General features: G+C 35.9%; 1 protein-coding gene across 6 annotated transcripts in view; it reads left to right on the top strand.

Moving 5' to 3' along the window:
- CCSER2 (coiled-coil serine rich protein 2) overlaps window positions 1-21,642 on the top strand; it is a 69,959-nt gene extending 48,317 nt beyond the window's left edge. For 4 of the 6 annotated variants that reach the window (XM_065670837.1, XM_065670834.1, XM_065670836.1 and 1 more), the window contains exon 10: window positions 16,426-21,642. In XM_065670837.1, coding sequence (XP_065526909.1) covers window positions 16,426-17,247 — 822 coding nt within the window. In that variant the 3' untranslated portion in view covers window positions 17,248-21,642. Of the gene's footprint in view, window positions 1-7,899; window positions 7,985-16,425 lie in introns of all 6 variants that reach the window. The other 2 variants (XM_065670839.1, XM_065670838.1) reach the window with 1 other exon arrangement.
- Window positions 21,643-26,156: the final 4,514 nt, after the last annotated feature.

The raw sequence follows: 26,156 nt of genomic DNA, 5'->3' as shown, positions 1-26,156 counted from the left end.
GCACTATGTAAGTTACAGTCAGTCCAAGCTGTATATCTAATCCTACGTAACATATTTTCCTATGTCCTCATTTTGAAGTCATAGGTATGTGTATTTGGTTGTTTGTTTTTTTTTTATAATTAAAGTTTCATTGTTGACATTCTCACATTTACTGAGGAAAAGCAACAATGTATTCTAAGTTTCTGTCCATAAATGTAAAAAGAATGGTTAATCTTTTCACATTTTTAATTTTTTTATTTTTATTTTTATCGTTTATTTGAATAACTGGAACCATTCAAAGAATAATTGGTTGAAAATCACTTTGACAAAGGACATCTTCATTCCCATATTTTGTTGCGTGGATCACGTTTGCTTCATGTATCTTCATGGAACACTACTAAAATACTTAAGATGGTGGAGGGACAACATATTTGGTATTAAATAATAATAAGGAATTAGCTTTGAATGATAAAGAAGCATTTTGTCAGTTACCAGCAAATAGTATTTGGATCTTGAAGCTACTGCTCTAGCTAGAGAATTCTAAGAGATTTCTTTAAAAAAGGCTTAAAATGGGTTAGATATTTGTTTATTTGTTTTTACCCTGCCTTGAGTTACTTGATATAAGGTTGTAGTACAAATAAATTTCCCCTGCTATCCTTTTGAAATTACTCTTTTAAATATGTAGTGTTAAAATAAATACCACCATTCTGTATGTTCACCACTTGCTAGCAACCAACATTATCCTATTGACACCATGCTTTCCAACAGTCTTCTGCCTGGTAAGAGCCCAATATAAAAAAATCATAACCTTAAGTAGCTTTTAGTTTCCTTTGACACCTCTGTTTCAGAATGTATGTGTAATGTCTTTGCTTATCCTGTTTGTTTCTGTTTTCCTGTTGCTTTGGAGCTTTGGAGCTCTTCTGTTGTTTCTTTTTCCCAAGCTTTAACTTCATATATGTGATATTAATTGGAAGTTTTTTCTTGCGGATATTACTACTAGGTTAGTGGCTATTGTTGTTTCCATGTTCCCCCCTTTTTTTTTTCCTATCCTGTTTTCCACATAAATTCAGAAACAGATCTGTAGCCATTGAAAGTTAGTTGCAAAGTACAGAGCATTAGTTTGAGCAACCTGTAGTATTAAATAAGACAGATATATTGGGAGAAAATGGGGAATGTGAGTTGAATCTTGGGTAAAAGGAGTCATTTAGCCCAATTATCCGTTTTGGTCAGGTTGCTCAGTATATTTCTTTAATGTTATTCAGTAGTTTTGTTTAAAAAGACACTTTTGTTCAGGTTAAGGGAGAGGTGATTTTTTAGCTTTTTTTTTTGTTTGTTTTAAACCCTCTATTGTATTCATGGTTTGGTGTGTGTATGCACGTGGGTACCTGTATACGCATACATATGTATATGATACTCATACCTGTGTGTGTAGGCATATGACCATTAGATGCACATTATAAACATCTCGGTATTTTTATCTACATATAAAGTTTCACTTGAAAATTGCTAAAGGAATTAGGAAAATTCATGAAGTATTGAAAAATTTTCAAAATACATAGCTTTTTCAGGAGCTTTTACAAATAAGTAAATGATACCTGAAAAGTTTTGGGGAGAATGTGTGGGATTGGTTTTATTAAATGTCTTATTTGTATATTTGTAATTTTTAGGGTTTCTGTAAGCAAATACAAATTGATATGAGCTCCTTGATGTGGGATTTCTTAAAGTAGGACAGTGGTCTTGCTGTTGTAGTTAAGTTTCAGTTCTTGACCTCAACTTTCTGGTTTTACAGTTTCTCTGCTAATACGCATTTGTGTATTTGTATGCTTCCTTGCATGGCTTAAGAGAAGGAGAAATATAGAAAAAACCTTGGCATGAAATCGTTGTTGATCTATAAGCCAATGATATAGAATGTTGCTTGCAACAGAAGGAAGAGACAATTGGCTCTATTTTCTTGAGCCATGAGTGCAATGCGTGGAAACAGCAGGAGACACTCAAACTATCTTCATAAAATTAGTTACACTTTATTAACATTTCTGGTTGGCTTAATATAATGGACTTAAGAGCACAGGCTGGGAGAAGTTAGGTTTATTGGTCCTAAATGTAGTATGAATCATGAAATGTAGTTAATGTATATGAAATCATGTATATGAAATCATGAAATAATGTATATGAAATCATGATGTTTTTATACAGACTACAGTTTTGTAAAGCCAAATTGTAATTGAAGTCTTGGCAATGAGAGAATAGCTCCTTTGAAGCTTTTATAAGCTTTTTGCTTCCTTAAGCTTGGCAATAGTTATCAAAGTTGATGAATATATAACTATTTCATATTTTCTTATAATTGTTGCACTGTCAGTCACTTTAAATTATGGTGAATATTAGGAAGCTAATTTAGTTTGGTTTTCTACCTTCCAAGATTGTGATGGTTACCAAATTCTAGCAGAGCTGATAACTACGTGTTGATTTCTGAAGCCTTGATAAGTTACTGTTTCAAGAAATACTTTAAATGCTTCCAGAAATGTGCTTAACAAACTTGTTAATATGTAGTGTTTCATAAAGAATAGATACTAGAATAAACTAGTAAATCAGCTACTAAGGGATTGCAGTTAGGACTTTAAGACCATATGAGTTGCAGTTTAGTGCAATTCTACAGTCCATTTGAAATAGCTAATATTTCTGATCACTTCGTGGTTCTCCCAGTAAGTGGACAAGTGAAATCATTATATGTATTCTTTAAAAAGTCATCTTCTTATCTGTTTCTTTCTTTATTACTAGATATTTCTAGAATATTGCACATCCTGATGTGATTATAAACTTGTCTGTAATGATTCTCTTTAGAGACTAGTTCTTGAAAATACTTTCAAGGTTGTGGGCTTTTTTCCTATTTAAAGATAAATATGTACATAAATAGAAGCTATGTAATTTTAGGTTAATCCTTGAAACTGAATACTTATGTGATAAAACTTAGTGGTTGAGAATAAATGGTAACTAATAGGTAACTACATGTTGCCTAGTTGCTGTATCTGTTACATGGTGTTTTTGGAGGTAGTGTCCTCACAGTATACTCAAAGTTTACATCATTTCCAACTGTTTGTATAGACAATTAAAGAGAGAAGCATTATCTTTAGTTAGCCATCCTCAGGATAAAAGCTTGACAAGTATTTACTAACAGGGTAGACTATGATGTTTCTAGAAGAATTTCTTACAAAAGGATCTCTTATGTGGAATTCACTTCCAGTAAATTGATGTCTATCACTTAACTATCATGGAAGAAAGAAAACAATACCAAAGCCAGGAAGAAGGTATTCAAAATAACTTACATTGAATTGAGGTCCAGTTCCTTAGCAAAATGGAACTCCTCCTAGTTCATGGGTGCTCTCTTACGCCCTGTAACAATAGTGTAGTGTACAGGAAAAACTGATTTTTTTTTTTTTTTTTACTTTGTACTTGACCAATACACAGTGATGAGAATAAGCTTTGCTTCCTAACTGTTCATTCTTTTCTGTGCTAAAATGACAACAAAAAACCTCAGTTCACATGGAAGCGTGTATATTCTTTGCTGCACTTCTTCATACTTCAGCACTCAGATATTCTTTGCCTTCCACTTAGCTATTGTTCCAGTTTGTCATTCCAAAGCCTTTTATGGTGGTTGTTTTGATGAATTTTTGGTAATACTTTGGCAATCTTTGTGTACTGTTGTCATTTTGGTTTTAGTATCTCCTTCCACCTTAGCATTGAAAGTCCTGTATGCTTTGACCCTGCAAATATTAATTTAAACTTCCAGGTTTTGAAGCCTAGTCACTGTATTAGTGTTTATGTTGACATTTAGAGTAGGTTTCTCACATTGTCTAGTATTCTGCTGTTTTCTTGCTGATCCATTATAATGTACATTCTTTGTGAGACAGAACCACAGCTGGACTAGGTAGCCATGTGCATCTGTTTCTTGCACTGTTACAGTGACTGAGCATAGCATGTAGGCACATACACAGAAGAGAGGTCTTTTAAGCCTTTTGCAGGCAATTCATGTTGGTTAAGTATAAACCCACACATAAGACCTGTTTTGGTTTGGGTTTATTTTCTTTTTTTTTTTTCCCCGAATACTTTCAAAAAAGACTGTTGCATATCAGAACTGCTCATTCATAATCCCTTTCTGGGTGTTAGATTTAGCAAGAGGAGACTGCTTGCAAAAACTTTTGGTTTGCATTGATACTTAAATATATCATTCTAGGTTTGTTCATGATGTGAAGCTTTAAGGTTGTATAAGACAACTGGATATGAGATGCAGCAAAAATCAGCTCTTGCAAGTGCTCAGAGGTTCCAGATGTATGAAAAAAAATGGATCTTTTCTGTTTTTGTTCCTGCAACAGAAGAGACTTGTGAAGCAGTAGCTGGTTAGGATGTTAGGAAAAGAGCAAATTACTGTGCACCAATAGCTTAGAAATCTTGTCCTTTTCAGTCAGAAGCAATTGCTTTTGTTCATGTGGTTGCTTATTCTAAGGTTGAGGCTTCTTCATAGCAGTAGTGAAGTCTGGCCTTAATATCTTCATAGTAGCCATTAATATAAAACAACACCCACCCCCCCACCTCCCCCCCCCCCCCCCCCCCCGAAAAAAACTATCACCCTCAAGCTTCAGAACTTTGTGATATGTATAGCAGCGTTTCTACAGTTCATCAGGATCTGTGAAGAACATTTATCATTTTGTTCTGGTTTGTAGGCTGCATTATTTAAGCTCCTCTTATTTTTCCACTCCCAAGTCTCCCATTTTGCCTGATTGTTAAAATTTTGAATCACTTCTTCTTTGGGATGTTTTTGCTATTTTACAATTCCAGCATTTGGGAAATGAGATGGGATTTCAGTTTAGTGGCTGGATACACATAACAGCTGGGGGGAGGATCTGTTCTGACTGCTATCTTATGCTAAAGTGCAGTTGGAAAAACTTGCATCAGATTAGGCTCCAGAACCCAGAAGAGTCCCATCAAATTTTTTGGGGATGTTTATTATGGAAACCGAGGTAAGTCACATTCTCATCTTTCAATTCTAACAGAACTTGCTTATGAGTTTTATAGACTCCTTGATAAGCATAAAATAAATTGTCATTCAGGTTTTTCTTCCTTATATTTAGGAGGAAACTGCCACGTTTTCTGTGTATTTTGAATATCTACCATAATCTGAAGAGGTGTGCTTATTAGTGTGTGTTTCTTTTTTCCTCTTCTTTGGATTTCTTGGGAACCTCAGTTCATAGTTGACTAATGAAAGGGGTTGATGTGAGTTTTTTAAAGGAGAAAGCTTGGTAAATTTCCTGGACTCCTGTAAAATGCTATTATAAGTCATCTTCTCAAAAGCCAGGCTTATTTGCAGATATTTACCTCTTAATGTGCTGTATCTGTGGGATCAGTAAAATCTTTATCATTTGTGAAATCAGTGTAAATCATAACAACCGTCTTGGTAAATTCCCAGTGCTGTATTTTGTGGTGGTGATTTGGTTCAGTTGATGTTGATTTTAATTACCTTAATTGATACACAATTAAAGAGTACTTGTTATGATTTTTAGCTTTTATTATTACTTTTTTTACAACTAAGACATCTGATATTTATTTGACATATGCCTATGTGGAGCAGTGTGAACTCTCAAGACAGGTGCCAGAGAAAGATCTAGTTGTTAGTCTGAGACTATGGAATATTCTTCAGCAATCAGGAGAAGGGTACTGAACTGTGTCTGGAGAGCATTTCAGTCTAGCCGACAAAACACTAAAGGAGGCTACTTGCACTTTCTTCGTTTAATTCTCTAGTCAGAGTAATGATTACATATCATGAAGAACTGTTGAGAAGACTGTACTTAGTGTGGGCCTTTGAAGTGCCAGTATGGGTGCTTAAAAATTACTGGAATATATCAAGACATCTAAATATTTCTGTGCTTTGACAATAGTATCATATCTGCTCTGTAGTGCAGCTGGCTTGTACTTGTCTTAATCTCTCTTTTAGAGAGAGGAAGGGAGAGGATGTAAAATTTTCCCGTCTTTCCTTAATACATTAAAATTTTCCAAGAACTCTGTAAAGAGCTCGTTGCCAACTGAAGTCTCTACAAGATGAGACCTATGATGATAATGTGCTTTTTACTCTCTGAAGATTCAGTTATGTTTAGAGAATGGAAAGAATTTGCTGTTGTTCCTGATGTTATTTAGGAGGGAATGTGAACAGGCCTGAAAAATGATGTGTTTGTTTGTACAGCACTGTGAAAATACAAAGCTTTTGTTCATGTCTCATCAATCGTTGATTGATTAAACTTGTTCCCAGGAATATTACTGTATTTAACACCTACTCAGCTGATGGAACATATTATATCATTTTGTAATATAGCTTGACTGAAGCTAGTACTGCTGTTCTTTCAGGCAGCGGTCTAAAAATTTTGTTGGCATTAATGGCTACTGATGGAGGACTGTAAGAACATGCTAGGTAATCAATATCTATCTCTGTTTAGAGATAATTGGATTAAAGAACTGGTTTCATTTTGGATTTTACTCCAGTGATTGTTTTGTGTCTGCTTATGGAGAAGAATAAAGAAGCCTTGTCAGATTTATTATTTTTTTAATTTCTTGTTATAGTTTAAAAATACGCTGGCTAGCAAATTCCAAGACTTGCTTAAATGCATGTATTATTTTAAGTTACATTTTAGCAGTGCTGACACTTGGAGTAGTAGTGAATAAAATCTAACTAGATTAGGATAACTGGAACATCAGTGTTTAAAATTCTCCTAGGATAAATAAATGCAGAATATCTCTTAATAGAAATAATATGGTGCTTAACATTCCTTTAAAAGAAGTGTGGAAGTAAAATTCTTTCATTGTTTGTCCAGCTCTGGCAGTATGATCTGCTGCAGATATGCCTGCAGAGAAACTGGCGAGGAGGGGCAAACTTTGTTCCTGTTTTCTTTGATACAGGTGTTCCTTCACATATCTTATGCCTGCTGTCTGAAAGAGTAGCTATAACTGGTTGGTGCTGATATCTGCTTGTTACTGGTAGCTAGGAGGCAATGGCAGTTATTCTTATCACCAATGTTCATAAAAGCAGAAGTTTTCAGCTATTAAACAGTGAAGGGGTTATAAAGACTTAAACCTGTCTTCCTTAAATAGGAAATCAAGATTGTGATTTAAGAGAGCAGTTGCAGCTTGGATAGGTTTCTTTTAAAGGTAAGGGTATGGAGAACATGGAAGACTGCATAAAATAACTTTGTCTTGGCTTGAGATTGCAGCTGCTGCAATGTGTCACTTTAGTGGTGCTCTTAAGCATCTGACAGGCAGACCCTGCATGACATTGATGTGACAGTTCTCTGATCCTGTAATGGAAGGCCCAAGCTCCAAGAGCAAAATGCAAGGAAAGCATTTACATGTTTTTATGTCACCCCTCCTCTTTCACATTCAATAATACTAACAAAATATGAGTGGACTCTAAAGCACGAGGACTTGCTAGAAAATACTTCTGTGCATTAGAAGCTATTCTAAACTATAACTGTGTGGTTTGCCAGTATGTTAGTATTAAGCAACTGAGTATTTGGTGAGGCATTTTGAAAGCTGTAAAAATAAAATTTTTAGTATGTGTTTTTTACAACTAAAAGCTCAGCTTCTATACTTGTCCCTTGAAAACATCTTTAACAGAAATGGGTGCATATCTGTTGAACAAAAATGGAGGTATTCTGTAAGATTTCTGACTAGTTTAGGACATCATAAAGCCTTTTTTTTTTTTTTTTTTTTCTTCTGATCTTCAGTAGCATGTAGCATTTGCTTTAATGAAGTAGAACAACTGGGAAATATAATGATACCTTTCTGGGGGAAAAAGAAAAAGAATGGTGTGGCTTTTTGGTGTCTTGTTTTATCCTGTTCTCTTTTTTTATTATACTTCTCCCCCTCTCTCTTTCTGCACAGGGTGGGTATTCTGCTCCCTCCTTCTCTCCCTGGCAGGGCTCATTCCAGGGCATCCCTCGGACTGTTCCACCGCACCGCAGACAGAGTGAGTCTGTACCTCTCACTCATCTCCCTCACCGTGTTCCAGTAGAAGCTTCCCCTTTTGCACGCACTGTTCATCTTGTAGTATCCTCCTTTCTCAGGCAGATTTACAGGCATACACAATAGTCTGTGGCTAACCAAAATGCTTCCTTCAACCAGTGTATAAACATCTACAACTTATGTCTTTATAACAGTAATTAAATGCTGACTTACATCAGTAGTTCTTCAGGCAAACCCGAATAGGCCCTTGTTTCCAGTCTTGTCTTACCATAAGTCTTGCTTGCTGCATTTTCCCTTAATTTTAAGTGGCTGTATTATGCTATCCTATTTGTGTATGTGTTCTGTTTGCTCATAAGTCTGCACATGTGCACATGTGGATATATTTACATAAATGTAGTGAACATACATAAAAATATTGGTGAGAAAGTGTTTTCATTGCCTCTCATGAGAAGTTTCCTTAAATTTTCAGAATGGCTTCCCTGAAACTAATTTCCCCTCCTGCCTGCTTGGTATTTGTTGTATAAAGGCTTCTAATACATTGAAGTGGCTGTTACAAAACTTGCATGATTTATTAAAATTCCTTATGTGCTAGCTACAATGTGGGCTGATATAAAATGCATTTGTTCTCTTGGCTTGGATCTGCAATACAAAAGACAATTGCTGATTTAAAAATTGTATGCTTACATAGACATAGAGAAATGGTAAGTCTGATTTTGTGCTTTAGTATTGCATTATAAATAATTGTTTGAAGAAATATAACTAGTTTGTAAAGCTAAAGTTATATTTTTAAAATGTACTGTAATTTGAGAATTACAGTTTCTTTGACTGCCTAGCAAAGACCAAGAGTGTATTTGGACAAGAAATAAAGGAAAAGGTAAAATTATGGAAACAAAGTAAGATTTCCAGTTTCATTGGAGATCTGAAGAGTAAGCTGCACCTTGGAATACCAAGCTTATATATATTTCAGATGGCTAAAATCCTAATTCACTTCAAGGCAAAAAACCCAAAACAACCCAACCTTGTATTTTGTATATTGTTTCAAATACTCTCTTGGTATTTCTGTGACAATGTTCATTTAAGCAACTCATCAGGAATGCACAGCCTGTCTCAAAGGCTTTTCTCTATGCAATGGAGAGATGTGCTTTGTTTTCTGCAATGTTTAATGTGGGAATCTGTGTGCTGTATGTTAATGAACAAAGAACCTGTAAGGTCATCTTGTCTTCTGCTTTTGGGTAGAGGCCAGCAGTAGCGCAGCCTGGCTGTTTTGCTGTCCTGTCAGCAGAAAGTCTGAGTTTTAAAAGACCGGTTTTAGACCTGAGGAGCATATGAATGTCACGGGTTTGGGATTTGTTGATCCAAGAGTCAGAATGGGAGGATGGTGTCACAGCTGCTAGATGCGTGCCCCCTGGGTGTTAGATCATTCACATCAACTGCTGTACTGAAGAAAACTTTCCTAATCTCTTACCAATTCTTTGAGCCCCCACCAGTCATTCCTCCAATGTTGGAAGCAGCTTCTTTTTCGAGGGCTCTGTGATGAACTTACATTACTTAAAGGAGGTTGGATTTTTTAGTATACGTCTTACACATTACATTTGATTAATTACTAGTAAACAAAATGAAGTAAATGAAAACTAGCCCTTGAGTAATTAACCTAGGCTAGTTAGCCTGTTGCTTAGTAAAATAAATATCTCCTATAACTGAGCATTCCTAGCCTTTTTCTTTAAGTGTTAGGTTTGATCAAAAGATACAGAAAATAAAAATAAAATATAAATTAGGAGGTTTTTTGGACATTTTTACTGATACTCTTGCAAAATCAATTATTTATTGCTGTGTGAAGAGTCCCATAAAGTAGAATATTACTGGAATTATCACTAGCATCCTTCTTTCACATTACCTCTTCCCTTGGTTAAGTAGTTTTAGGTCTGCTGGTTTTTGAGCTATATGGAATGCCAGATGTGGGGTTTTAAGACAAGAACTGAGATGAGTATTGCCACTGAGGATAGGAAAACAGCCTTAAAGTCAGCTTTGGTGTTCTTTTGCAGGAGTTTAACAAAGGTGATGGGAACATGAAGTAGTCTCAGCTTTTGTTTGGCTGTGTTTTCTGTCTGGAGGTCTTGAAATTTAAGGGTTTTTTTGGTGGGTTTTTTTTTGTTTGTTTTTGGTTTTGTGTTTTTGTTTTGTTTTTTTACCTTCTGGATCCTGAACCTAAGATACCAGCTGCTCTTGTGAATACTGCAGGTTTCTTCCCTTTGTTGAAAGCTGATGGATACATAGATCACTTACAAATACTGTAGATTTCGAGGGTATATATCTGTAAACTGTTCATGTTGCCATATATAAACAACTAAATATTAATTAATTACTGCTGTACAGACCAGGTAATATATCCCTGCTCTGTAATACTACAATACTATCATACACTTACAATTATTTTCTATTAGCACCAGCTACAGTGTTAGCATACCTACTGTTTAAGTTGCCTATGAATTTATCACTGTGCTTTGTTAACACACTTCAGAATTGGATGTATGTTTTGCACTTTTACTAAGAATCACTTTTTTAGTATTTCCACTTTTATTGACTTCATGTTGTTTCAACAGCCTTGGAAACAATTCTGCATTTTGTATTTCATAATAGTACGTTGCTTCTTGTCATTTTATGAACAAAATTGTGTGTGGTTTTTATTCCTATAATTCCTATATGTGTCTTGAATTCAACTTCCTTTATTTTTCTCCTGGTTATAGGATACAATTTGATGATAAAGCAAATTTTCTTCTGTACAGTTTAAAGCTTGCATTTGTATTCTGGAGCTTTAATGGTGCAGCTCTAGAAACACAGCATTTAGAATACATATTGTTAATGAACCAAGCATGAAATCTTGTAGTAATACAAGGATATTAAAATGCTCTTCTTAGGCCCCTAGCCCCAAGTGCTTCTCCACACAGAAACACTGATGAAAACTTTTGTTACTCAAGCATTGCAGTTGTTTATATCTGTGCTTACTGTGCACTTCATGAAAAAACATTTTGTCTTTTTGTATGTAAGCAATTCTGTCAGGTGACACATAGCTTTTGATTACCAGCAAGAAAGCTGCTTGTATGCACATTGACTGTAAAGCAGGTCCAGGCTTTGCTTTCTCATGGTTGCTTTTTTTTTTTTGTTTGGTTGTTTTTTTTTTTTAAGGTACCTTGCTTAGCAGTGTGAAATGTTTCCAAACCTCTATTAACTAATTCAGGTTCCACGTAGGGTGTACAAAGTACTTGTGTTAGCAGAACCAAAGCACTTTCAGAATACTATCTTGGAAGTTCTATGACTTGGGTTAAAAGAGTGACAAATTATTTAAAATGTCCTGGAGTTACTGTCCTTTAATTATTTTTGCTCTGAGAAATCGGTGTTCAGCTATATGAAGAAATTTCTTTTAAGAAAAGCTCCCTTCTCCCATGTTGGGTAGTTGCAGATTGGCCTGAAAGAGAAATGTCTTTTATACCTAACTAAAGCTATATTTGCAAACAAAACTTTTACTTGTTGGTTATATTTGTTGGGGGTTTGCTCCTATATCTGTATCTATGGATGAAATGCCTGCCTTGTAGTTATGTATTTCTTTCAGTATTTTTTCCTTGAGAAAGACAGTATTTTTCTTTAAGTTGGGATTTCTGTACAGATTATGCAGGTCAAAAATAATGCTATGTCATATTACCAGTTTTTTTTAGTACCCTCGTGCTCTGGTGAATGGCGATTTAAAAGAAAAAAAAATATGCTTGTATTGTATCACTACTTGAAGTTACGGTCTATACTGTGGAATTCTATTTTACAATGTTAAAATATTGGTATAATATAGCTAGCTAAAAGGAAGAAAAAAAATAATCCAAAATTAAGGTATTGGCAAATGCTACAGATTTAAGGTGGGAAATCATGATGTTTGTCAGAGGTAGAAAATAAGAGTTTTCCCATTTAGCCTTTCTTTCTCCCATTTAGCAAGGCTGTGCCTTCAATGAATGCCTGTGAAATAACAACCTATCCTGTGCCAGTGCAGTGAGGTAGGGGATGTCAGAACTGATCAGAAAAGGAAAAACCTATGTAGTAGGGCTTGTGTCCCTTCCCTTCACCTCATCTGCTACATCTCCCTTCCAAAAGGAAATCTTGTTATATTGGAGTCTCTTCAACGCTCTGAGTCGTTAGGAAGATGGGCTACTGAACAGTATGGGAAGCGTGGTCAGAATCTGTCATGCAGTGTATCTTATGATGATGTTATTAATTTTAGATATCTAACATGTATGTGTGTGAATGCAAATAGTTTTGATGTATACAGTTATACACATGAATTTTAGTTACAGGTCTAAACAGTATTTTAAACATAAGAGATTAACTATGTTAAAAGACTTGAAGTTATAAGATCAAAGCTTCTTCTGTGCAGTCTTGCTATAAATATAGTCTGTACTTCATTATTTAAACACTATTGCTACCTTTGTTTCTGGAAGGTGGATTAAAAACCAATGGGGAACATGGTAATTACAATTTAAATGGTGAAAAGTTGCGGTTCTGTCATGGCAACTGCTCATTTGTTTTGTCTTGGTCCTCTGACATCATTGTCCTTGTTTTTTTCTTGTCTCTGCTTTCCCATTATGCTATTGGCAAGGAGTTGAGAAGTTAGTCCATTACTTCTGTGATAAAGCGTGGTACAGTACAACTTCAAATTTCTTCCCATCTCCTCCTCACGCATTTTCATTGGGGTGTTTTATTTTGCCCTATGCATGATGCATGTCTATTGGAGATGTGCATGCGGTTCTAGGTTTCTCATTGCTTCACTTCCCTCTTTCCTCATAATACTGCAGGGAAAAAAATTCTTTATTTTACTCTAAAGAGGTATTATATAGGGAATCAAGCTGGGGATTGATGTTAGACATACAGAATAACCAAAGCAAAACTGAAGGGAATCTTAAAAGTAGTGATATTGCAATAAATATCACTGTCATGACCACATTGATTTAACTTCTTTCAATATAGCATACTTGTCTCAGTTTTCCAACACAAAGCTAACACAGTCTCAGTGGTTCAATAACTGTGTGATAATGGTAATCCTCTCTGTGGATATGTTGTCATTTTTATCTGGATAATGTGATATCCAGTTCAGTTTGAGAGATTTACTTTCTTATTTCTCTGAAGTAAATGTGGTAGGGACTATAATTTAGTAATTTTGACTGGTGCATCAGTACATGCAAGTGTTTGGCACTCTTGCTAGTACAGAAATGTCTGTTGCTTTGTTATTCAAAAAGGAGCATGTGCACAAAGTTTTTGTCTAATGTACTTTCAATTATGGAAGAACTAATTTTCTTCAGTTATGTTATGCCTGAAATGTTTTACAATCCAACTTGACAATCTAAGAGCATCCCGCAGAGATGCAGGTGTTTGTCCACCTGAATGCTTTCTTTATGGGACAAAAATAGAAGTCTGGTTAGCATGGCAGTCTACAAGGAGTCATGGTCTATCCAATCCCAAAATATTATCAAAAGCATACTCAGAGAAATTCAAATTATAAACTTTAACGACTTCCATGAAATAAAGGACTGTGCCTAGAAGGTGGAATGCTTCATCTTTCAATCCTTCTTCCTTCTTGTAATGGAATTCACCAAGTATTAGTCCATGAAAAACATGTATATAAGGCAAACATGTAAGCTGTGGATGGAGTTAATACGGTTTTCGTATCGGATACCTTGTGAACTTTTGCATATTTAGGATGTGGTGGTTTTCAGCTTTCAGTGCCATCTTGAATGTTAACACATGTAACAATTTGAAGAGATTAAAATCTGCAGTCGTGATAATTGGACAGGCTTTGACTAAACAGAACTACAAAATTAGAAAACAGTACACTATGTAAAACAACTTAGTAAAAATGATACCAGGACATTAGTGTCCTCATAATTCTGAGCAAGTAGCTGTTCCCTGCCTTTGAGTTGCTAAATTCCTGGATATTAAGCTGCTTAGACCCTTTTAGGTTATGAAGAATAACAAGGAAAATATGTATTTGGCTATTTTTATATGTAAAAATGCAAAGTCGTGCACATTGAAAGGCTGAAATGTTACCTCGTTTTTTGTCAGAAGAACTTAAAATAGCATTATCAAAAACTTACTGCTTTGCTGTATTTCAGTTGGATTTCTGTCTAACTCAGTTTTCCATACAAATCTAGTATCTGCTGTACCTTTAGAAATTTTTCATTTTGCTGATTAGCTTAACTAGGATTATTTGATATAAAGTTAGGATTTGTAACGCTCAGATAATTATATGCATTGTTTGAAGACTAGCATTTAGAAACCTTTTATAGGTGAGGGGGAAAGTTTTCTGATAATTATTTTTACATATTAGGATTTGATACAATGCCGTTTGCTATAAATGTACTAATTTTAAACTTCAAGTTTGATTAGAAGATTTTCATTGAGTATTTTTGTGGGAATCAAGCGTATGTTGCTTTGGTTTCTGCATTCATTTTTAACAATTTTGTTTTTGAAGGCGAGGTCATTTTGGCTAACCTCCCTGTGTTATCTCCTAAGCTGGAAGGATCAGGACTTCTGTAACCCCTACACAAACACTGAGAAATGACCAAAATACCAGGAGAATTTAGGGGTCTTTTAAGCTGTAACTCTAAGTATATGTATATTGAATTATTGTGTTCAGCAATATCTTCACCTAGGGTTGCTCGGTTTGTAGCAAGGTGGTGTAAGGAAATCACAAAGTTAAGCTATTTTTAGTCACATTAAAAGTGGTGTTCTGATACTCATTTGACACCAATTTTGAGGGCTTTATTTTATTTTTCCTTTTCTTCCCTGTTTCCAGAACTGTCATATTCTGACTGCTCTTGCACTTAACCTGTCTAACATCAGCACTTGCTGATGTTAGTGGTCCAGCTTAGATGTTACCTGTGCTAAGAGGTAGAACTGGTATATACTAAGGGGAAAACTGCTAATAAATCAAAATTAGCTTGAAAATGTTGATATTTCTTTCATTACCATTAAATTTTTTTCTTTATGAAGGATTTTGAGGATTCGCTTTTCAGAAGTAATCCTGCCAAGGAAAAGATGAAAAGCTTAAAGAATCCCTAGACGTGCTGTTGTGCTAGAAATGTAACAGGACTCTGGCATGCACAGCTATCATTACATTCTTCCTGCTGATCTTAAGAGCTAAAAGGACCAGCCAAAGAATTGGCTTTCTCATTTAGAAGTTGTGAATAATTCAAAAGAGTGGCTGAAATGTCATTTTTAGTCAAATCTCTTAAAGAGAAACATAGCTGCTTTTTTTTTTTTATTGACTATATTTCACTAGTAAACAGATATAAGCCTATGTACATACAGTAAACCAGCTGGTAAGAATTCAAGTAGTTTAGGGATAAAACTGGCTTGTAGTAATTTGGTTTCCCTCTTCTATATAGAAAATGAGAAATTCATCCAAACTTGAAACTTGCTAAAGATATGGTTTGAGTTTTAGTAGGTTTGGGGTTTTGAGGTTTGGATTTTTAGTAGGTTTGGGGAATCGCAGAGTTTTTTTTCTATTTCCTCCAAGACCTGTATGCAAGTTGCAGCTCTAGTATGTGTTTGTGAAGTTAGCACACACATTAATGTTTACAGTCTTTTTACAGGTAAGAGTAAAGAGAAAATAGAAATGACCTGTAAGAGGTACTGGCAATTCTCTTGTCTGATCCATGTCTGATTAGATTTTATCTTCACATAAAATGTCAAGTCTTCATTAAGTTATCTTTATCCCTTGGCTGTCAGTGCTGTAGTGTATGATCTCTAGCTTCATGTGCACTCTGTTTTACTGCTTTGCTGAAAGTGGTTTCTTTATCAGCCTATTTGAAATCCATTCAAAAATGACACACTTGCCTAAGTCTAGTCAGTAGCCTAATTACAACATAACTGTATCAATTTTTCTGCCTTGAGTAACGCAAAGAAGATGCACTATAAATTCATGTGGTCCATTAAACTCCTTTCTTGCTTGTACGGTACAGAACACTGATAAAAGGTTTTGGATAGTAACTTGGGTAAGCAGTGAAGAGAATTACAAGATGGATACAGTGTAATAGCCATTGCATTTGTTTATTAAGCACTTGAGTCAGAATTGATCAGTACTTGTGTGCCATTCTTAAGCTGTCCTGCAGATTTAGGTGAAATCATCAACCATGCCTTTTACATGTTTCTTTTTTAAAGCTAATTGGTTTCTTTTTTGTCTTCATGTTGTCGTGTATTTTGGTGCTGCTACAATTTATTCCATTGAAGTTACAAGTCACATTTGTACACATCCCATGAACCATCACGTTTTGCCCAAGTCAAAGTTTTGATTTTAATAAATCAGATATACAGCCTTTATCAAGCATCCAGTCAGCGCACGTTGGATTCAAAATATTATCTGATGTTTTCTTTGCCTAATATATTTTTGTATTATTTTCTCTTTAACAGCCTCAAGTACTACAGCCTTCCAGCAGCCTTCCCAGTTCCACAGACCTCGCCCAGGGAAAACTAATAAAAATGCCACATATCGAGGCCCACAGTGAATATCCTAAACATGGTCTGCATGAAAATAGTAATCATCAGAATCAAAATGCTGCAGATGTCTCTCTCACAAATAGCCTCAATAATGTAAACTCTTTAGTGAGCGTACAGTTAAGCATGAAAGATGAGAATGCATCATATTTGGAAAACCTGAAAAACAAAAACACTGAAGACCTTGGACAGGTGGCTAGTAATAAAGAAGGTACATTACTGTCTCGTTCCTGTTTTCAGACCTCCACACGAGCTGATGCTCAAGAGGTACAGACTGAATTAGCTCTGGAAGGTCAACCCTCATTCACAAACCAGGCTTCTCGGCCAAAGACTTTAAGAATCGCAAAGCCCCCAAATGCTTTAGTGCCTCCTACAATGGCCGTTCTCGCACGATCTGCAAACCATTCCGCTGCTTCCAAGGAACGTGAGCTTCTACCATTAAGTAGTTCAGCTCAGCTACAGGCAACATCTGGTCAGGATAACCTAAAGGGTAAACAGAGTCAGAAAGTGTCTAAACTTCGCCCACCAAGTACGTCCTTTGTCAAATCTAAGCAAGTGAGCAGTCAGAAATCCACACCAGTATCCACAGAGCCTCAGAACACCTGTTTGAAGACTAACATCCCAAAGCCACCGGTACAGAGAAAGGAAAACATTCAAACACAGAATACCGGTTTGCATTCTGGGGATAGTTTGTCCTCTAATCGGCATTCCCGTCTCCCTAAACCAAAGACACACTGAGAACATACCTACATCTCATTGAATGATGCCATACATTAAACTACTATGTTATGACTGCCTTTGAGGCTGCTTTATCCACAGCCTGCAAATCCTGAGTGCATATTAAAAGTAGCATCTTTAATGTTTGCTTACTCATCCTGATATGTTCAGAAGCTCATGTTATGACCTGTGCAGCTTCTCTATATTGCAGGTCTGTATTAAAGATTGTTATTTCCCAGTGTTCTTAGGAATGAAGCAAATACTGAAGTCTGTGGTGGCCATGAATACCAGAATGCTGCACTATGTATTTCAGGATGGCAGAAATAATTTCTTACCTCTGTTTATTTGAGTTATGAGACAATGAAATTACTGTTTGTTTTAACTTCTTGGTTCTGAGTACTCACTAGGTTAGAGCAGTGGAAAATTAGACTTGCTAGCAGATGTTTTATTGGCCATAATTCTGACTCTGTATTCCAGAGGCCTATGCAAAAATCCTTGTATTTATCTTAAGACTGACATATTTAATGTTATTTAATCTGATGGGTTGGGTGGGTTGTGTTGTTTTGTTTTGCTGTAATCTGAAGTTGCTCTGTTCTTTATTTATCCTGTTTTCACTGTTCACAGACAATAAGCAGATTTCACAAGGTGAAGTGAATCTTCTCTCTTAAACGTCATCATTTAGTAAAATACTGTGGTATGTTTTTAGTCTGTTGAATAGACACATTACTGGGTAGATTTTTGAAAAGCAGTTCTAAGGATACTTGTGCAAAACCTTCCAAAATAGGCTCTTACAAATTGGTAAGTAGGGAGCCTCTGGGAATAAGGGGTCCATAACACCTGTGTCAAGGTTGCACAACATGCATTTTAATTAGTATTTTTTAACTTCAATTGTATTACTTGTATTTATTGATTTCTGTTTAACATTGAATGACTCTGAAGTACCTGACTTGAATTTTGCACTAACTTTGCCATATGTGTAAGAATTTGAAACTATTTTACAGAATAAAACTTGTATGAAAAAGCAACTATTTATAAAAATATTAACCCCACTTGTTTGCTTTGAGCAATCCTATTATGTTCTAGTCCAGAGCTGGTACTCCTAAGAGTTTGTCAGAGATGTGTATTTTGGGTTTGGGTTTTTTTTGTTTGTTTGAGGGTTTTTTTGGTGGGTTTTTTTTTGTTTTTTTTTTTTTTTTTTTTTTTAATTTCTAAAGAAGTGCATGAGAACTTTTGGGGGAAATAAAAATAAAAAAACACAACAACAACAAAAAAAAACCCCACACCAACCTGTTCTCTAGGAGAAATATAATTTCTGAAAGTGATCTGGAAATACACGCCCATCGTGGTGCAACTGTGGGACCATGACATTTGTGCTGTGAGTTACATATGTGCATATCCAGTCAAGCTTTCCAGACATTTAATGTTATGTCCCATCTGCAATTCTGTCTTCTTTCCTCTGGAATATTACTAATTTGCTTGGTTGGGTTTTTTTTTGTTTGTGTTGTCCCTCCACCCCCCCCCCCTTTTTTTTTTTCCTGTTATTGGATTGGTTTTAAAATCAGTGGTAGTAGGCTCTAGCAGTAACTTAGCTCAAAATAGCTTCTTGGACAGCATATCATGTCAGTAAAAGAAACATATTTTTTTCTAGGCTTTGGCTATGTGATGTTGAGAGATAGCAGTATTTTCTTTGAAAGGATTAAATTGAATAGGCATAGACACTTCATAAATAAATTCAATTATCAACTTCTGTAATATAAACCCTTTAATTAGGGGTATCCTGGTGGATACCTTAGTTAGAGGGGGGAAGGAAAAAAATACAATTCTCACCTGAATTTCTCAGTACGTAATTAATACCCAAGAAAGTTTTTGGATTGGTCACACTGTAAATTGTTTTATCTAACAATTAAATGGAAAAATTAAAAGCTTGGGGAGAAAACTGGTATGGAGGAAGGTCTATTTCAAAACTGATTATATCAATCTGAAATAAGAGACCTGCAGGACTTTCTGCTAACTGGTGCGAAGACAATGCAACCAAGAAGTAATCAGGGTAACATTGTTGCAGTTGATACAGGATCAAAATAACTGCAATTCAAGCTTGCTGTAACAATTATTCTCCAGGAAAAAATCCTTCCTTGAAAAGTATTGAATTAGATGGCTTTTGCTGTAAGTATTTAAATAAGAAAATAAAACTGACTTATAGCTGCTTTAGTTTCGGCAGCTGTGTTTCTTGGGAGATCAAAATTACTTGAGGGAATGATCAGACTCCTGGTTCATTTTCTGGTCCATATAGATTTCTACGGAAGGTGGGATTTTTCATGTTTACTTTCCTTGAAGAGAAGCTGATTTTAGTTTTGTATGATTTTTGGTAAAAAGATTATTTTTACTTAATGGTATTGACAGATGTTTCACCATGAGTTCTTTTGCTTCTTGTTCTAGAAGTAGCAGCAGCCTGAATTAATGATGTTAAAATGTTATGTTTACATTTAAAAGTATAGATATCTATCTGTCTGCACCTTTACTGAAAATTAAGGAATGAAGCAAAGAGATGAGCAGTGTTTTCATAAAAAAAAAGAAGGTAGCTTGTAATTATTTTTTTCCAGAAAAGCAAACATATATTTATTCTGTTGGGGTTTTGTCTGTTTGTTTGTTTCTGTGTTAGGAATATATATATATTTTTTTTAATAGCATTTCGCCATTTTGTTCTGACAGATTAGTGAGACATTGAGCTGGAGACAGCAGGATTTGATGCTAGCCTGAATTGTATTTATATTCAGCTGCCGAGTTTGCATCCCTCTAAAGACAGCTACGTAGTTGGCTCTTCAGACTTTACCAGGGAAGGCTCTGTTGCATGTATAGTAAGTCCAGAGTATGAGCAAAGCCTGTCAATAGATGGGCAGCTGAGAGAGAAAAATTGAAGTTTCACTTCACTGAAGGACAGGGGTTGGGAGGAGACGGGTAAGAGGGCTCTGTGTAGAGCTTGTCAAATGGGATTAAGCAAGTATTTTTGGGTAATGTATCTACTTTAATGGAAGGTGCAGATACATAATCAGTACTGGTGCAGATTATCTTAAATGCATAAATTAAATTATTTGATGTCTTTAGGGTTTTTTTTAGGTTTCTAAAACTGGTTTATTGCATTATTTTGTTGTTGGATTTCTCAGTCTTTTGTGCAATATTCACAAAAGTATTAAACTACTGTTCGGTATGTGTGTACAGAGGCAACTACGCATTTTAACAAATTAATAAACACACATAAAAAAGGCGAACCAGAACTGCACTTTAAATGAGCTTAATTGCTTGGAGTTGTGCCTAAAATAATCTAGATGCCTCCTGCTGTCTAGTGTTGCTGTTTCCAAGGTATCTTCACAACATTTTCACAGAATCCATAAGCACTGTAGCATGTTTAAAAATACTCATATACTATACTGAGTTTTTTGTTGTGCAATGACTTAGTTTTACTGTGGAATTTTCATACTGATGATGCAGCTGGATTATTACCTTCCCCTTCCCTGAAGCTAGCACTTCCTACTGCGAATCAAGGCCAATGGCAAAAGTTTCCTAGGACTAGCATAACCCTTAGAGAATAATATTCCCAGCATACGTTTTTACTTGAGGAAAGAAGTGCAATATTATCTCCTGGACCTTCTCAAAATAATCACAAATGCCCTGAGAATACCAAATAGCACTGATACTTTTTTCACATAGTTGCAAAAAGAGTGGATTCCTCAACTTTACATCTCACGGCAGTGAGACTAAACATAGCAACTAGACTGCATCATAGGTCAGTAAAACTCATTTCATCCTTGAACTAAATGCTGATTTGTTGTGATGATGCTAAAAAACTGAAAACCATGTGCGTGATTTACTTTGCATGTCATATCCATATGCACATTCTGAAGTGTCATACTTGGGTAGGTTGCATGTTGGGGAAAGTACTTCTGGTTTTGCACAGCACATAATACTCCTAATAGAGACATTTTCTTGCCATACAAATGGAATCTGTTCTTGAATTGGGCTTCTATAGCTATTTCTTATCTCGTTACAGTGCTTTTTCTGAGCAGAGTTGATTTAATACATGATCCTGGTGGTAGGTCTCAGTATAGTCGTCTCGCAACTATGCTATCAAGGAAATTTAGTCACTGTTGTGGTAAAGCTACTCACTGCCTACTTAACTGTAAAAGCACCACAATAAAAACACTATAATTCCAGTGTCAGTGATCTCTTAAATTCAGTACTAGCTTAAACAAGGGGTACCTTTACTATCTGCTTCATTTGTTTCATTTTTTAACCCAGGCCAGAGTAAATACTGTATATTGGATATTTGCTTGTAAAGTTGATTAAAAGATCTGTATGTAAAAATTCTTTCCTCAGTGTTGCTCTAGTGAATAAAAATAAAAGTAATAATTCTAGTAAGTATCCGTGTGTTCTGTCTGTTCACTGATGTGTTTTTTAAGTCATTGACTGGAGAATTAACAGGGCTGTAGGCAGGAAATTTTGGGGGAGGGGGTGATTATGCTTATGGTTACTGTGTTTTCTTATGGAATTGGCTTTCTCCAACAGGCTTGCAGGCTTTTAGAATGGGACTTTTTTACTAAAGTAAAAAAAAAAAAAGACATAGAAAAGATAAACATTTTAATGTATTGTTTCCAGATGAAAAAGGATGGATGTGGCTAGTTTGTAAAGTATGTTATTTCACCTGTACTGCAAAGTTGAATATTTCGTAGGGTTTTCTTATGTAATTAACTAGTTAAAATTATTATTAGAAGAGATTACTTTGAGAAAATTATTTCCCCACAGGAGTCCAAATCAATGTAATGTATGCATACATATATACATTCATAAAAGTTTCCTAATTGTATACTAGTATTTTGCCCATGGTTTGAATGGCTTATTATTCTTGAGGGAAAAGGACATCTGCTCCACTAATTTCATCTAACTTTTTTCAGTAAATGAAAGTTCAAGTTTGAAATTTCAATCACAGTTTGGGGATTGGTAAAGGACAGGCCTGTAGTTTGAAGTAAGAACATTTAGAAAATGCTGCAGACACTTCTAATCCTTAACCTAAGGCTTTATTTTGAGCTTCAAGATGATCTGTAAAGACTTCCAGAGGTTTTTGGGGTGGGGGAACTCCTGCATAGGGTTGCCAAGTCCAAACACATTTTAGGTAACTTCTTCAACTGAGACCCAAATAGATAATTACATGTTGTAGGTCCTCTTGCCTCGTAATTTCTGCTGGGTAAGGGTGCTGTTTATTACTTGGTGGACTAGACTGTGCCACTGTGGTGGATAAGCCTGTCCACCTAAGTGTGATCATTGGGTGTGAAACAGCTGATGTAATGACTATGTAAATAGTATTCCTAAAAGCTATAATTCAGTTTCTCTGTCTTACCGGCCCTCTCCCATCCAGAGGCAAACGCCTTGAAGCAGTGAAGAGCAAACTTCTGCTGACTGGACTGAGAGCGTGGTCTCCTGTCATCCTTTAACCTCAGGTGAGTGGCAACTAAATACCATGCAGCCACTAGCACACTCCCTGCCTCCCTTCCCTGCCCGTCCATGGGATGGGAGAATTTGGAAAAGATAAAGCTTGTGGGCTGGCATAAGAACAGTTTAATAATTGAAATAAAGGAAAAATATAATGACAATAATGAAAAAGGAGATTAAAAAAAAATAAAAAAATGTGAGGAATAAAATCCAAGACAGACAAGTGATGCACAATGCAGTTCCTTGCACCTGCTGACTGATACCCAGCTTATCTCCAAGCAGCGATTGGTGGCTCCTGGCCAGCTCCAGTTTATAGAATCATAGAATAGTTATGGTTGGAAAGGACCTCAAGTTCATCTAGTTCCAACCCTATATACTTATATACTGGGCATGATGTGCTGTGGTATGGGAATACCTCTTTGGCTAGTTTATGTCAGGTGTCCTATCTCAGCTCCCTCACAGCTTCTTATGTCCCTCCTCACTGGCAGAGAATGAGAGACGGAGAAGTTCTTGATCAAGGTAAGTGCTACTTAGCAAAAGCTAAAACACTGGTGTTTTTATCAACATTGCTGTCAGACTGAAGCCAAAACACAGCACTGCATCAGCTACTAGGAAGAAAACTCTATCACAAAGGAAACAAGGACATCTTCTGACATTGGAGCAGATCTGCTTCATTGTCATTGGACAGAATATTACACGTGAGGAGACATGATGAGAAATTTATGACATTTCCTTTATTTTGCGACTGAGAATTAACACCCTTGGCACCTTTCCTTGTACAGAAATGGTTTATTTTTAAAAGCATGATTGAATCACAAGAGTAGTTAATATCAAAGCAAATGTAGCATCAACTAGATTTATGCAGCTGCTGCTTTCCCTAGGTAATGAATTAGCCTATTAGTTTCAAGTAAGAATTCTCTTTTAGCAGAGGACACTGAATATAAATGTCACAGATCTAAAAATGAGTTAATCAAGTATTAAGGGCTAATTGATCAATGTGAAGCATAAGGCATGTTTTTTCTGTTAGCTCTAGTTATTTTCTGTGAAACCAGAGGCGCAGTAAGAGTCCTCGGGGCTAGTACATGGGCTAGTTCTGTATGCTTGTTCAAAGTCTTCACTCAGTAGAGTGGGAGTTCCTAGTATGAAGCTAAAGGCAGAAGTAATTGCCTTACATAACAGACCAGACGCTTTAAGAGCGTTTTCAATTTGCTTATTCCAAAGCAGACCAAACCCTTTACTTTAAAGCAAATTACTTTAAAGTACCTTAAAGCTGTTTAAAATTATTCCATCCAACACATCCTCTGAAAATCACTTCAGTTTTTGAATGCATTTTATTACAGAGGTTGACTTTTAAAGCCTATTACAATGCCAGCCTCTGAAATAGCCCAAACTGGCAGGCATTTAAAAACAATTGTAGAAATGGGACACTTCAACAGTTACTTTACTTTTTTGTTTTTTCTGGATATTCTTTAGAAATGCAGCAATTTGGGGGAAACATGTAGATTTCAATGGAGCTTCACAGTCTTGATAGAATGTGGTTCTCTTAATGCCTCTCCAATCAAAACAATTGTTCAGATTTTATTCTGATGAGACCTAATAAATCATTATCTTGGGTGTTATGGGTAGAAAAAGAGGCACCCTTGAAATCAGCCTTTGTAAGTTTTCCTATTTTCCTTATGATCATCAGTATAGAACAACTTTCCTGCACACACAGTGGTAACTAGGGATGGTAAATACCACTAATTTAGCTACAGCACAAGTGTATGCATATAAAACCCATGAGCCTTTAAAGACTTGGATCACTTAGTCTGATAGATTTCAGTGCTTAGTAATATGAAAGCCCAGTGATTCCTAAAATTCTTTGCTCCATTTTAATTGCTACTCAGTTTGACAAACAGTCCTAATCTAATCCATGCTACCTTTAACCTCTGTGCCTTAATTTCCTCATATATAAAATGAGAATAATATCAGTGGCAGCAAAGTCAAGACTATGCTGACAGCATGATAAAATTACCTGAGGAAGTGAATCCTTCCTCTTTTTGTTGAATATTACGTTAATCTCCCTGCATTTGCCTGCTTAGGAGTCTTCAAAGGCCTGAGCTAGATACAAAGCTCAGGTTTTTAATAAAAAAAAAAAAATAAATCTTGAAATAATTACTCGCAAGGCAAGTTTTGTGGATCTTATTGGAACCATTTCAGTAATAGCAGATCCAGTGCATTTACAACTTATTAGGGTTCCAGAGCAATTACTTGCAGGAATTCGTAAAGCGTAAATGAGAGGGAATAGCATCTGTGTTATACACAGCACAACAAAAAAGTACTCTGAAGCCCTGTAAGAAAGTTCTTATGGCAATACGTATCTCAGACAGTACACTGACAGTATCATGGGCTAGTAGGAACCTGTGTCCATATCATCCTGAAAGATGTCAGAAGTGTACATTGTACAAAAAGTTGTGAGTTTATGCAGTAGGTTTGGGGTTTTTTGGCAAACTGATTTGAGTGACCAATTTCTGTGTTCTTCAGGCTGCTACCGGCAACTCTTGAGTTCAGACTTGGCTTAGAAACCCTTTCAAGTTCTGCTGTGTAATTTCAGTGGATTGTTGCTGTGTTATTTTTTTTGTACTAGGGTAGCAACACAGAAACCCCTAATCACAGGTGAGAGCTGTTTGTGTGAGATGTTGTATCAAACAGTAGCAGCGAAGCAGTTACTGCTGCAAGATACGCAGCAGAAGGTTGTCAAGCTAAGTTGATCCTGCCAGGATCCGAACTTCTGTTTCTGAAAAGTCTATGATGTTCAAACCATATGCTTATAAGCTGTTGCAGATTTGGTGTCACCATGCAGGGAAGCTTAATGATATACAAGCTCTCTGCTAATAATACTCCTGTGTATTTTATGCTGGCATTTGATTTCTTACTTCAAAAGAGTTGGTTCAGGGTGATGTGTGTGAGCATTACATTAATGGCTGTGGAAAGGTCTGTGTGTGGCATTTCTGGGACATGCAGGATACTGAAAGAATACTGTGTAGTTATAGTTCGTATTTATACGTGCTAAATACGTATTTCCTTTATGCTTCTAATGACACTTTTTTGAGCTGCTTTGAGGGTGTTAATTTTCTCAGGGGATTTTCTTTGACAGTTATTATTCTGTTATGCAATATTATCTGATTTCTCACAAATGCATTTCTTTTAAAGGAAAAATAGGGTCATGAAGGTCATTTCCACATTGCAGTATGCAGTTCGGCTAATACAGAACACTGCAACACCTGTGTTTTGTATGTTTTCCAGACCCTTATCCTGGAACGTGACTAGTATAGGTACAAACTAAACAAAGAAATTTGAGGAGAGGAGTCAGAAATATACTGGTGGGCACAGGATAAATGTTATAGAAGGCCCTTCCAGCTGTTAAAATACATAAGAGCATCTGTCTCTACGTAGTGCTAATGGCTCTA

The sequence above is a fragment of the Lathamus discolor genome, chromosome 3 (assembly GCF_037157495.1).
Source record: "Lathamus discolor isolate bLatDis1 chromosome 3, bLatDis1.hap1, whole genome shotgun sequence".
NCBI lineage: Eukaryota > Metazoa > Chordata > Aves > Psittaciformes > Psittacidae > Lathamus > Lathamus discolor.
Note: the sequence above shows the minus strand (reverse complement) of the source record. Positions and strands in the feature narration are given on the sequence as shown.